This window comes from Papaver somniferum, chromosome 2 (assembly GCF_003573695.1).
Source record: "Papaver somniferum cultivar HN1 chromosome 2, ASM357369v1, whole genome shotgun sequence".
In the NCBI taxonomy this organism is placed as follows: Eukaryota; Viridiplantae; Streptophyta; class Magnoliopsida; order Ranunculales; family Papaveraceae; genus Papaver; species Papaver somniferum.
In genome coordinates, this window is record NC_039359.1 from 80,429,057 (window position 1) to 80,440,284 (window position 11,228).

The 11,228-nt window shown below is 37.3% G+C and overlaps 3 protein-coding genes across 6 annotated transcripts; all 3 read left to right on the forward strand.

Annotated features, from left to right (window-relative positions):
* Positions 1 to 2,206: 2,206 nt before the first annotated feature.
* Positions 2,207 to 4,865, forward strand: LOC113348165 (methyl-CpG-binding domain-containing protein 4-like). Of its 2 annotated transcripts, none has more exons than XM_026591868.1 (2): positions 2,207 to 3,047; positions 4,063 to 4,865. In XM_026591868.1, exons 1-2 carry the CDS (start codon positions 3,042 to 3,044, stop codon positions 4,555 to 4,557), a joined length of 501 nt encoding a protein of 166 aa, XP_026447653.1. In that variant the 5' UTR covers positions 2,207 to 3,041; the 3' UTR covers positions 4,558 to 4,865. The 2 variants fall into 2 exon arrangements, with proteins under 2 accessions (XP_026447653.1, XP_026447654.1); XM_026591869.1 differs by having other exon boundaries at positions 4,066 to 4,865.
* Positions 4,866 to 5,477: 612 nt separating this feature from the next.
* On the forward strand, positions 5,478 to 9,521 carry LOC113348166 (2-oxoglutarate-Fe(II) type oxidoreductase hxnY-like). Of its 3 annotated transcripts, none has more exons than XM_026591870.1 (11): positions 5,478 to 5,668; positions 5,793 to 5,988; positions 6,121 to 6,219; positions 6,805 to 6,856; positions 7,223 to 7,362; positions 7,444 to 7,544; positions 7,638 to 7,696; positions 8,108 to 8,164; positions 8,575 to 8,620; positions 8,769 to 8,848; positions 9,170 to 9,521. In XM_026591870.1, the coding sequence occupies exons 1-11, from the start codon at positions 5,561 to 5,563 to the stop codon at positions 9,258 to 9,260; spliced, it is 1,029 nt and encodes a 342-aa protein (XP_026447655.1). In that variant the 5' UTR covers positions 5,478 to 5,560; the 3' UTR covers positions 9,261 to 9,521. The 3 variants fall into 3 exon arrangements, with proteins under 3 accessions (XP_026447655.1, XP_026447656.1, XP_026447657.1); XM_026591871.1 differs by having other exon boundaries at positions 7,223 to 7,344; XM_026591872.1 differs by having other exon boundaries at positions 5,549 to 5,668; positions 5,758 to 5,988.
* A 42-nt stretch (positions 9,522 to 9,563) lies between these two features.
* LOC113353622 (protein TORNADO 2-like) lies at positions 9,564 to 10,877 on the forward strand. Its single transcript, XM_026597159.1, has 2 exons — positions 9,564 to 10,294; positions 10,400 to 10,877. Exons 1-2 carry the CDS (start codon positions 9,833 to 9,835, stop codon positions 10,748 to 10,750), a joined length of 813 nt encoding a protein of 270 aa, XP_026452944.1. The 5' UTR covers positions 9,564 to 9,832; the 3' UTR covers positions 10,751 to 10,877.
* The last annotated feature ends 351 nt before the right edge of the window (positions 10,878 to 11,228 follow it).

An 11,228-nucleotide genomic window follows, 5' to 3' on the forward strand; every position in this document is an offset into this window, starting at 1 on the left:
TGTAGTGTAAGGCGGAGATATCAAACGTTGATGAACAGCAAGGGAGCGACCGTTGGATTCAACTACCATCTAATCTGAAGGCTTGGAATTTCAGCGCTGTGGTGCTCGGCATAGACTTCAGATTTTGATGCTCTATGAAGGAGCGACCGTCGGATGCTTCTGAGAAATGATCTGATGGCTGAGAACGGAGGCGCTTTTGTGTGTAGAAAATGAGGTTGTGCGCACCATTCTTCGCGGCTTCCTTGCGTAATTTCTCCCGGCTTTTCACTACTTTTCTGCTCTTTTCGCTCCGCGACTCATCCGAACTTTATTTACTACCTAAAAATGCAAAATTAATTAATAAAAATATTTATTCTTGAAAACAATGAAAATACAGAATATGGGATAAAATGTAGAATTAATGCACAAAAGATGAGTTAAAATGCCAACAGAAAGGGATAAATATATACAATATTTGGCACTCATCAACCACTGGTTCAGATATTTTTGTATCAACAACAGTAGTTGATCCAAATAAAAATAGAATCAACATTAGAAGTTGATCCAGTTTAGGGGATCAACAACGATAGTTGATCCAAAGAAAAAAGGATCAACAGTAGAAATTGATCCATGTAAATGGAGTGAACTTGGCGTGAGTCGAACACGCATCATCTGACATGGAGTCCATCATGCTACCATTGCACCACAAGTTCAACATTGGAAGAAATTTACATGATTTAAACTACAATGCATAATTTAAACTACAAACATGATTATACTTATCCAAGGAAATATTGTCAACAATAGGAGTTCTGAGGATCAACAACAGTAGTTGATCCCATAAAAAATTGGGTCAACGACAAGAGTTGATCCCATAGATGGATCAACAACCATAGTTGATCGAATAAAAAATTGGATCAACAACAGGAGTTGATCCCATAAAATGGATCAATAACAACAATTGATCCCATAAAAACATATAAACAACAACAATTGATCATTACTTGTAGCTTTATAAACACCACCGTCATCGCTTCCACCACCGCCACCACCACCAAAAACAACCAGAACCAAATCCAACATCAATTTCATCATTCCAACCAAAACCACCTCCATATACATCATCAATTTCTTGGTTCTAAAATATTCTCATTTACGTCACAACCACTTACAATACCACCAGTACCGAAAGAAACTTAGATTCAAATACATACCTCATCCGCCGTCGCTTCTACACCACCACCATAAATCGTAACCTAAACCAGATCTTGATCTATAATTGCAACATAAAATCAGATCTCCATCGATTAAAGGAGATATCATACTTATCTTTCGATTCATTTTTCATTGATTAATCTTCGTTTTTCAGTTGTTGTTGATGATTTTCATCGACTTTTCTCCATCGATTAAATTTTTTTTGATGAACTGATGTCGTCGATGGATCTGGTTGAAGAAAAAGGGAAAGCAAAACATGATAGAACACAAAATCAAACACAGAAAAGAACGAAGTTGTGGTGTAGATTTTGGTGGTGCTGATTCTGGTGGTATGGAAGCGATGTAGATGATAGTGGGAGCGATTTCATTGATTTGATTTTTTTTCTGTCGTAAGAAGTGATGAAGAAGAGGGACAGTGAGGAGGATAAATATAGAATCATTAAAATTATGTTTTTAATGAAAATTTTCAATTATACCACTAGGAACATTTATAAAATTTGTTAGGGATATTTGTGATGACCCATCAAAAAAAAGGACGATAGTTCAAGTTCCACGTAAATATATAGGTCACGGTGGACACGGGCTTTTTTTTTTTAACAAAGGGGATACTCATTGATATAAGCTCGAAAGAGCAATCACAGACCCCAACTTCGACATACAGGACAACGACACCGTACTAGTGACCAACAGACAACCTGTACATACAGGACAATGACACCGTACTAGTGATCAACAGACCGACAAACCTCTAGTGAACAACAATTGAACTTCCCCGGGGCATACCATATGAGGGAAACTGAAATTCGCACGAAAAATACGGTACAAAAGACCAACTGATTCTTCAAACGCTAGTAACATAAAGGTCTCACAACTAAGGTCCAACTGTCACAGAAACACAAAGCCCAGGTCCAACACACTAAGAAACCCAGACCTGAAAAGACCCGACCCGACCCAGCAACCAACGAAACCCTAGCCGCTACTGAATCATCTTCATCACCACTGAGAAGAGCAGCACCAAAGCAGCACCACCATTACCAAGCTCTAAACAGGCTGCCATCAAGAGATTCGTCACAGCTTTAAGCAACTAGGAATTGAATCACCCATCAAAGAGAAATGATCAACTGCTCAACACAAGAAGCAAAGAAGTTGTTCCACCAGTTCTACCACCACCATCATCACCACTGATACTATAGCCACCTCCAAAAACTACTTTCAAACAAACCCAAAACGTAGCATCAGCACCTAAGGAGAATCACAACTTCCAATCCATATTTTAGGTATTAAACACAGAGAGGAAATACTCCAACAAAGATTGTGATACCCCAAACCAACATCACTGTCAACCAATCAATCCATTCCTCTACCAACTGAACCACCAACTAATTTAGGAATAGAAATCCAAATTGGAACACACAGTAAATGCTGGAACTAAAACAAACGAAAAATATACAGAGAAACGAATATTTACAGTATGGACATGATAATTCCTTACTCGATTTGAGCCATAAAGACCCAAATCAAGCAAGGAATTAACATAGATCTGGAAAAAATAAAGAGGCGGTGAGGATAAGAACGAGTTTCTTTTTTCGCAGGAAAGAGAAAGAGTGAAAGAAGAAAGAGGGACACGGGCTTATTTGGAGTACAAAGTAATGGGCCCTGATAAACCAAACCGGATCTAGGAAAAACTCACTCCATGTCCCTGTCAACGCAAGTATATACCCATTTCCAATCCTCTGAGTCACACCGAGCGTCCATAAAAAGAGAGTTTATTTACAGGGGAACTCACCATTCAGGACACAAGAACTCACAATCACACGGCCCCTCTCGGTAGAGACAGACGGAGAGGAATGGAGGTTATCTCAAACTTCTTCTTCATCTTCTTCTTCTTATCAAACTACTTTAGATTTTGGTATAATTGCTTGATAATGAAACTGGGTTTTTTTTCTTTTTGGGTTTTCTTTCTTTAATTCATGTATATATTTTGTGATCCTGTTTGAAATTTAGAATTGGGTTTTCTCCATAGAAAATGGGGGAAAATTCTTTAGATTTTAGATGAAAAACATCTTGTGATGAAACCTTATGTCAATGGAAATGGAAATGAAAATTCTATGTGCTGATGAGAATTGGGGGAATTTAGTCTATGAAAACAGTGATGAACTATTGCATTCATATGTTATTAGGGTTTTAGGGTTTCTCCAAATTAGACTCAATTGTACCTTTTGGTTCTTGAGAAAATGATTCTTGTCTAGCAAATAGGACTTGCCCCAACCCTCAAATTGTTCAGCATGGCATAACGATCAAGTGCGTGGGCTTCTTTTGCTCTGCACGCTTCTCATGTTTGATATCACCTTGGTTGCATGGATGATGGTTAGATTCAGAACACAAGCCTATTAAGTTCATGATTTTAGTGAGGAGAGTTCAATTTAGGGAGAGTGGCCGGGGCGGTCAAAAGGGACATACTGTAAATCTGTTGGAGTTTTTCCTATGTAAGTTCGAATCCTATTCCTACCTCTCCCAGTTAACATAATATAATAGAAAAAGAGTTTCTGAGATGCAATGAGTTGGCCAGGTAACATTGTGGAAATGTATTGGACTGCAAATCCTGGAATGACGGCGTTTGAGCCCGTCCTTGGCCTTTCCCCCAGTTCATAGATCCCCGGCTATGATAACTTTCGGCATCATCGGAGGACAGTGATTGAGACATTCATTCCTCTCGAGCGATTTGTTTATTGTAACGTAGTTGTGATAGATATTTGTGAGATTGTTTGATACTAGGATGGTGGTTGCAGTTCAGTTTTTGATTAAGCACTACAAAAGTTTTATAGTTTTTCTAAAATTTTGATTCCAACTTTACATTTTCTGTTACAGAAGGTTCGGGAATCTTCGATTGGTGCATTTGCAGTACAATGTGGGAAGTGCGAGAAATGGAGACTAATTCCAACCCAAGAGGAGTACGAGGAAATCAGAGCAAACTTCATAGAGAAACCGTGGTTCTGTGATGACCAGTATAATGTGGATTGTGATGACCCAGCTGACATAGAGTTAGACAATACAAGAACATGGGTTATTGACAAACCTAACCTTCCAAAGTCACCAGCTGGTTTTGAAAGAGGTATGACTATAAGAAGTGATTACCGTAGAATGGATGTCTTTTATAGAGCACCAGGTGGAAAGAAAGTACGATCACCGGCTGATGTAGAGAAGTTTCTAGAGGCGAATCCTGAACACAAAGCTGCTGGAGTTTCGGTGGCAGACTTCAAATTTATAACGCCGAAGATAATGGAGAATACGATTCCTGAAGGTGTGGTTGGTAGTAGTCAGAAGAGAATGAAGATGGATGATGATTTCATTGATGACATGTGAGAGGTGTTTGGGTGAATTTTGGCAGGTACCATGTTATGTCCATGTGATTAGCCCATAGGTGCACGAATTCATCAAATGAGACAGTTTCAGGTCAGATTTATGTTTGTATAGCTAGTTTGTTAGAAGGTATATGCGAGTCATGTGACTGTGTTGTAGATATATATGTTACTATCCTTCAGAGTTTCAATTCTTCCACCGATATGGTGGCGTTTGCTCAACGCATTTTAAAAGTGGATGGATGTTATTCTATACTCAGACTGGTGTTTTAGAAGAGAAAATTTATAATGATATTGAAATTTCACTAGCAACTGAGTCTCTCTTTCATTGCCTTTTCGTGTATGTTTGAATCTGTTTGTTCATATAGTACAAAATATGGTCAATGAACTGCAGAATGCTGCAATGCCGTGGTCCGATACAGAAAAGTGATACTTTCACTTTTTCATTTTAAAATAATTGTAATACCTCTGTTTCAGGAATAATGATACTTTCACTTTTAAATTTTGCTTACAATATTCTGTGCTTTTCGCCGTACCAATTTACATCCAAGATTCCAGGACCAGCCTACCAATATTCTGTGCTTCAGCGCAAAGTGGAAGGGACAATCCATAGCCTACCAATGTGGAAGGGACAATCCAGTGGTGGAGAGTGTAGTTGGGAAAAACTTTAATCATCAGAAAAAAAGAAAGAAAAAAAAAAAACATGGCTGCTAATAGGGGTACCAAATTGTTCGGGGGTGTACCAATATTGGTATATGACAAACTATCCTCAAGCCTTGCATTGGTACACTTCCAAGCAATTTGGTACTCCTATTAGCAATGTTGAAAAAAAAGGAAAGAAAAGTGGCTGTTTTGTAAATTCTGAATAATAACATTGTCACTTTTGTCCTTACTCCTATAAATACACCAAGAAAAGCTCAATTATGTTCCACCCTCCCAATATCCCAACCACAAAAACAGGAAAAGGAAAGAAAAATAAAACCTTTTCAAATTCCTGATATTTGAGAATGGAGAATAGCAAAATCAATCATCCTATTGTTCCCGCCATTTCCAAGCTTAACTGTATTGATCTCTCAAGCCCTGATATTCAGAATTCCGTTTCCTTGCTCAAACAGGTATGATTCTGAGGAAAAAGAAATTTTGATTTTGATTTTTTTTTGTTGTAAATTGTGTGTTTCTTACTTAATGCATGTATTTATTGTAGAATTTGAAGTTATTGTGCCTTGGGGTTTTTGACAGGCATGTTTGGATTCAGGGTTTTTCTATGTTATCAATCATGGAATAAGCCAAGAGTTCATGGATGAAGTATTTGAACAAAGTAGAAGGTTTTTTGAATTGCCTATTGATGAGAAAATGAAACTTCTTAGGAATGAGAAAAACCGTGGTTATACTCCTGTTCTTGATGAGCTATTGGATTCTGAAAATCAAGTAAATGGTTAGTTGTAGCACCCTATTACGCAATTAATTGCTCATGAACTGTTTGTTGAAAGCAATTACTGATTCGTAAACGCATTTCCCTACTACTGTGTTATGTTATTTTGATAAATTGTAATTTGTATTGGTTCAGGAGATTACAAGGAGGGGTATTACATCGGTGTCGAGGTACCTGAAGATGATCCTGCATCAGAGAAGCCATTTTATGGGCCCAATCAGTGGCCTCCTACAGGTACCAACTCGTATTATGAATCCTTGCAGGTTTTAGTATTACTGTAAGTATTAGTTCTTACTTCTTGGATTAGTTGTTGAGGAGCTTGATTGTACCAACATGTGCGTGCATTTTGGTGAACATGCAGTTTGTGTACACTGCAGTTATCTTGGTGTGTACAAAATTTAATACTAGTTTGGATGTTTAGCCAATTAGCTGTTGTGGCTATATTAACAAGTAATATGAATGTTTTCAATATTAATAACTATTGACATATTCAGCTTTATGTCCTTGTGGTTTTGAGTCGTATTGGACGTACTGAGATATGCGTACCCAAGCTACAGATCCATGTAGTCCGGATCCCTTCAGGAACCAATTTGGGGCATCCATTTCCAATTTGGTATCATAGAGATGTATACTGTATCTCTATCTGAACAATTAGAATCCTGGAGAGATTTCCACAGCATGAACTGTGATATTTGCCTTTGCCTTTGCATGGGCATATCCTTGAGATGTTTGAGCAACTTATAGTGGTGTATTAAATTTGAATGTTGAACATTATAACACGATTACCCACTAACATCTTAGTACCTTGATGTCTTGAAGATCTGTTACCTGGTTGGAGGGAGACAATGGAAAAATACCATCAGGAGGCTCTGTAAGTTCATCTTTTTGGTGCTTGATAATCATTATTTTTGTTGCCTTTGCACTGTCAAACTTCTTTAGCTTTGAATAGCGCTTAGAAACAGAAAATTAGGCATCAGGCTCCCTCATTGCTCTGTGCACATTCTTTATGTCTTTATGCTTTGCGGTCATGGATCATCACTTACCAATTGCTTTACGAGAGATTTAGGAAAGTTCTAAGCCTTGAGTCTCTATTACCGAAAAATGAGTTTCATTGTTGGTTTTATCTGTGTGTCCCATAATGAACTTACACTGGTTTACATCTGATTTGGAAGATTTTGAGTTTATTATGAAGCACTAAGTAATTAGTCTTGTTATTGCTTCTTTTGTTTTGATTCAGTCGAGTTGCAAAGGCAGTTGCAAAGATCATCGCTCTTGCACTTGACCTAGATGGTGATTTCTTTGATAAGCCTGAAATGCTTGGCGAGCCTATTGCAACCTCGCGCCTGCTGCACTATGAAGGTGTAAGACACGTTACAGGTCAATGACTTCTATTTCAGTTTGCTAATATTATCTGCTCGAGTTAACTTTGTCATGATGGGTTTTCTGTTGTTGCATTAGGACGGATGTCTGACCCTGATAATGGAATATTTGGAGCTGGTGCACATTCTGATTATGGATTAATTACCCTCTTGGCAACAGATGACAATTTAGGTCTTCAAGTATGATTAACTGAATTCTTACCTTATTTTCTTTTCATTCTTACCATCATGCTTGAATGATGAAGGGATTGAGACTCTTTAAATTCTCTGAAGATCTGCAAGGATAAGGACAGTAACCCACAAATTTGGGAATATGTGGCACCATTGAAAGGGTAAATGCCTCCAACTATCTTTAGAAATATGGAAAATTCAAATTTACATGCGTGGTATGGTGTTAAGTTGAAAGGAAAGATTATTCGTGTAAGTACTATAAAAGGAAAAAATGACTCGTGGCTGACAGATTGTTGAGTGTAGCTTTTATTGAGATGCAACCGTAGGTTGACCATCATAAACCCTTTTCAATTAAAATGATGGCTCAAGTAACATTTATCTGAGAATTGAAAGCTTTATTAAAATTACCCAGGTTTTATTCATGGAAATGCTGGTTTATGCTATCATATATCGTCTTCATTTTGTGGTTTCGAGCTGTCTTACTTATCCCAGAGAGAAAAGTCAAGTTGAATTTCTATATGATTATTTTCCCATATGATTTTAGCTTTCAGCTTTTAAACTTTATCTTACAGGGCATTTGTAGTAAACCTTGGTGACATGTTGGAGCGGTGGAGCAACGGTATTTTCAGGTAATCTCGTCTCCACGTATGAATTAGTCCAAATCTTACAGATGAGATGACTGAAGTACTAAATGGAGTGAAGGAGTTGAAGATCACATTTACTTATTTCATTGAGTGCCAACTTGATTTCTTACTAGTTACTAGGTTGCTTATAAACTTTTAATGAGTCCATGCTTCTTATGAGAACTTTTTGATTTCAAAATCATTGGTAAAGCTTGATTGTGTTGCAACTCCACCGTCTTATCTGATTAAGCCGTTAGATAAGATTATTACTTGGTTTCTCAAGTTCATTTTTGTAATTGGTCAGGATACTGTATTAGCCTATGTCTATTACCATCATTGTAATTACAGAGATCTGTTATTCAAATTGCTTTTAATGGTTACCAATTTATGTACTTTTCTTGTTCATTTTCTTATAGGTCTACGTTGCACCGAGTATTGGGCAATGGTCAAGAACGATATTCTGTAAGACCTTCTTCACCAGCTTTCCAAACTGCGAACCTTAATGGCAATTTTTATGATATATTGTTATTTTATGGTGGATAAACTGGTCTTTTTGATTTTCCTTTTTTTTTTAATTTTATTCTCCTAATATCTCTCTTCTTTCGAACAGATTGCTTACTTTGTGGAGCCAAGCCATGACTGCGTCGTAGAGTGCTTGCCATCTTGCAAGTCAGAAACAAACCCGCCCAAGTAAGATCTCCAAGCCCTAGCACATGGAAAAGCATTACTGTATTCTTTTACTGTCTTTGTTAAACCCGTTGTAGTTTGAGTAAAACGGTAAGAAAGGTCTGCAGTCAGCTACATCTTACGTCACCCCATAATTTGTTAATTACCCACTTTCTCTAAATCCTCCTACTTGTAGAGCGAGTTTTCCGTAAATACTGACTTGAAGTACTAACCAGAAAACGAATAGAATCAGGGTGTCGTGATTTTTAATCAGATCGGCATTAGTGCACAATTTTATCATAGATATGCAGATTTACTTTTGCTTTTATCTTGCTTTCATTTCAGGTTCCCTCCAGTAACATGTGCAGCTTATCTGAGTCAACGATACAAGGACACACACACTGACCTTAGCTCATATCAGAACTCTAAAACTTAAACAGGTGCTCAGTTTATGTTTCTGCCAGACTGTACATATAATGGTGAACACAGCATGTCCAAGATAATCTTCCTCCTGCTATCTATCAGAATGTACGCAATTACTATATTCGAAAACAGCAAGTATAATAATAGATAGTGTAATAAAGAGGGGTAAAAATTACTATATTCGCAATTAATTTGCCTTTTCAGCTGTTTAGATGGGTAAAAATTGTGGTAATGAAATTTATTTTTGGTAATGCCATTCTTTCTCTTGTTAGTAGAGTTTCTTTTTCTTGTCAAGCTTAATTTTAACACTCAATTATGCATTTCGGTGACCGTTTGTTCTAACTTCTTCTCCAGCAGCCCAGCATCTGATTAGGCATAACCACTAGCCAGCGTAACGCTGGCATTCATGAAAATGGGTTGAAAAAAGGGAACACTTTTCTTTTTTAAGTCCAAAAGAGAAGAAAAAAAGGCGTAAATTCAAAGAAATTTAACACGCTTTTCTTTTCAATACTGTTTAAATCATTAACCCAAGCTCATTTTTGAGATCCTCACTTCCGTTCCAACTGAACATCCCCATCTCAAAATATGGCACTAAGCCATAACGAAATTGGCGTGATCAACTTCATAGCGACGCTTCTATCGATTCCGATTATAGGGGCCGGTATTTGGCTGACGACACTACTGGATAATTCTTGCGTCAAGATTCTTCAGTGGCCGGTTGTAATTCTTGGCCTTTTGATGTTAGTTGTAGGAATTGCAGGGTTGATGGGAGGATTTGGGAGAATTTCATGGTTACTTCTTTTTTACTTAGTGGTTATGCTTGTTCTAATAATATTACTTGGTTGTATGGTTGTATTCATTTCTATGGTTACTCTTCAAGAGTCTGGTCACATTGATTACTCCGGATGGTTGTGTCGAATAGTTCAGGTTTCCTACAAATGGGATCAAATTCGAGCTTGTCTCAGCTCGACAGGCATGTGCACGGAACTGAATCAAAGTTACCATTTCGCTCAAGATTTCTTCAATGCACGCATCACTCCGTTACAGGTAGAGCATCATGTCCTCCTATAGCATTTTTAGAATGTGTGATCTCAAGTTTCATGAGAATTGGTGCAAGTTTCTCCTAACCCAGATTTCTTTTTGCTATTTTAGTCTGGCTGTTGCAAGCCTCCAATGCAATGTGGATTCACGTTTGTAAACCCGACGTACTGGATTAGCCCGATAAATGCAGCAGCAGACATGGATTGCTTACTATGGAATAACGAACAAACGCAACTTTGTTATGGATGTGATTCATGCAAAGCTGGATTACTTGCCAACATCAAGAATGAATGGAGAAGAGTGCATATCATTTTATTAATCACTTTGATTGCTCTAATCTGTGTTTACTTAGTAGGTTGTTGTGAATTTAGAAAGGCAAAAACAGAAGATATATTTCGCGAGTACGTACAAGATTTTCCTTTAGAAATGTCTACATACGAGAATCAAGACTCTCCAAATTAGAAGTTCTGAAGAAAAATATGTTACATTTAGAAATTTAGGCGAGTCACTGGACGTCTGTGTTTTGTTGAACAAAGAATGTTATTTCCTAATAGCCTCTGCAGCCCATAAAGAACTTCCTCTAAATAATGTTACCGTTGGCCTCCAAACAGCTGTGTTCCTGGTTAGAAACTCTAGGAATGATAAAAAATGCTCTGCAGAGAAAGACTATTGAGGGAACGATTTATGCATCTAACTATCAAAATAAGAGAACGATTACACTATTGAGTATCAATTTCAAATTCGGATTAAAAACCCAACAGATTAAAGAAGAAACAATAATATAACTTTTTTTCTTTTTGATCGTTTAAAGAAAATAGATTAAAAGCCACACATGTTGTATTTGCGAATACAACTGACAAAGAGCGAAGAGCCCACAAAAATGGCAACAAGAAAGAAAAAAAAACTAAAGAAAAGAAAAGTCGCAAACCACAATAAGAAC

Bases quoted from the DNA above. Each gene is read 5' to 3' on its own strand.
- LOC113348166 (XM_026591870.1), top strand. From the start codon at position 5,561: ATGGAGAATAGCAAAATCAATCATCCTATTGTTCCCGCCATTTCCAAG. The intron at 5,669-5,792 runs GTATGATTCTGA...GGTTTTTGACAG, and splicing joins CCGTTTCCTTGCTCAAACAG to GCATGTTTGGATTCAGGGTT. The intron at 7,697-8,107 runs GTAAATGCCTCC...TTTATCTTACAG, and splicing joins TATGTGGCACCATTGAAAGG to GGCATTTGTAGTAAACCTTG.
- LOC113353622 (XM_026597159.1), top strand. From the start codon at position 9,833: ATGGCACTAAGCCATAACGAAATTGGCGTGATCAACTTCATAGCGACG. The intron at 10,295-10,399 runs GTAGAGCATCAT...TTGCTATTTTAG, and splicing joins CACGCATCACTCCGTTACAG to TCTGGCTGTTGCAAGCCTCC.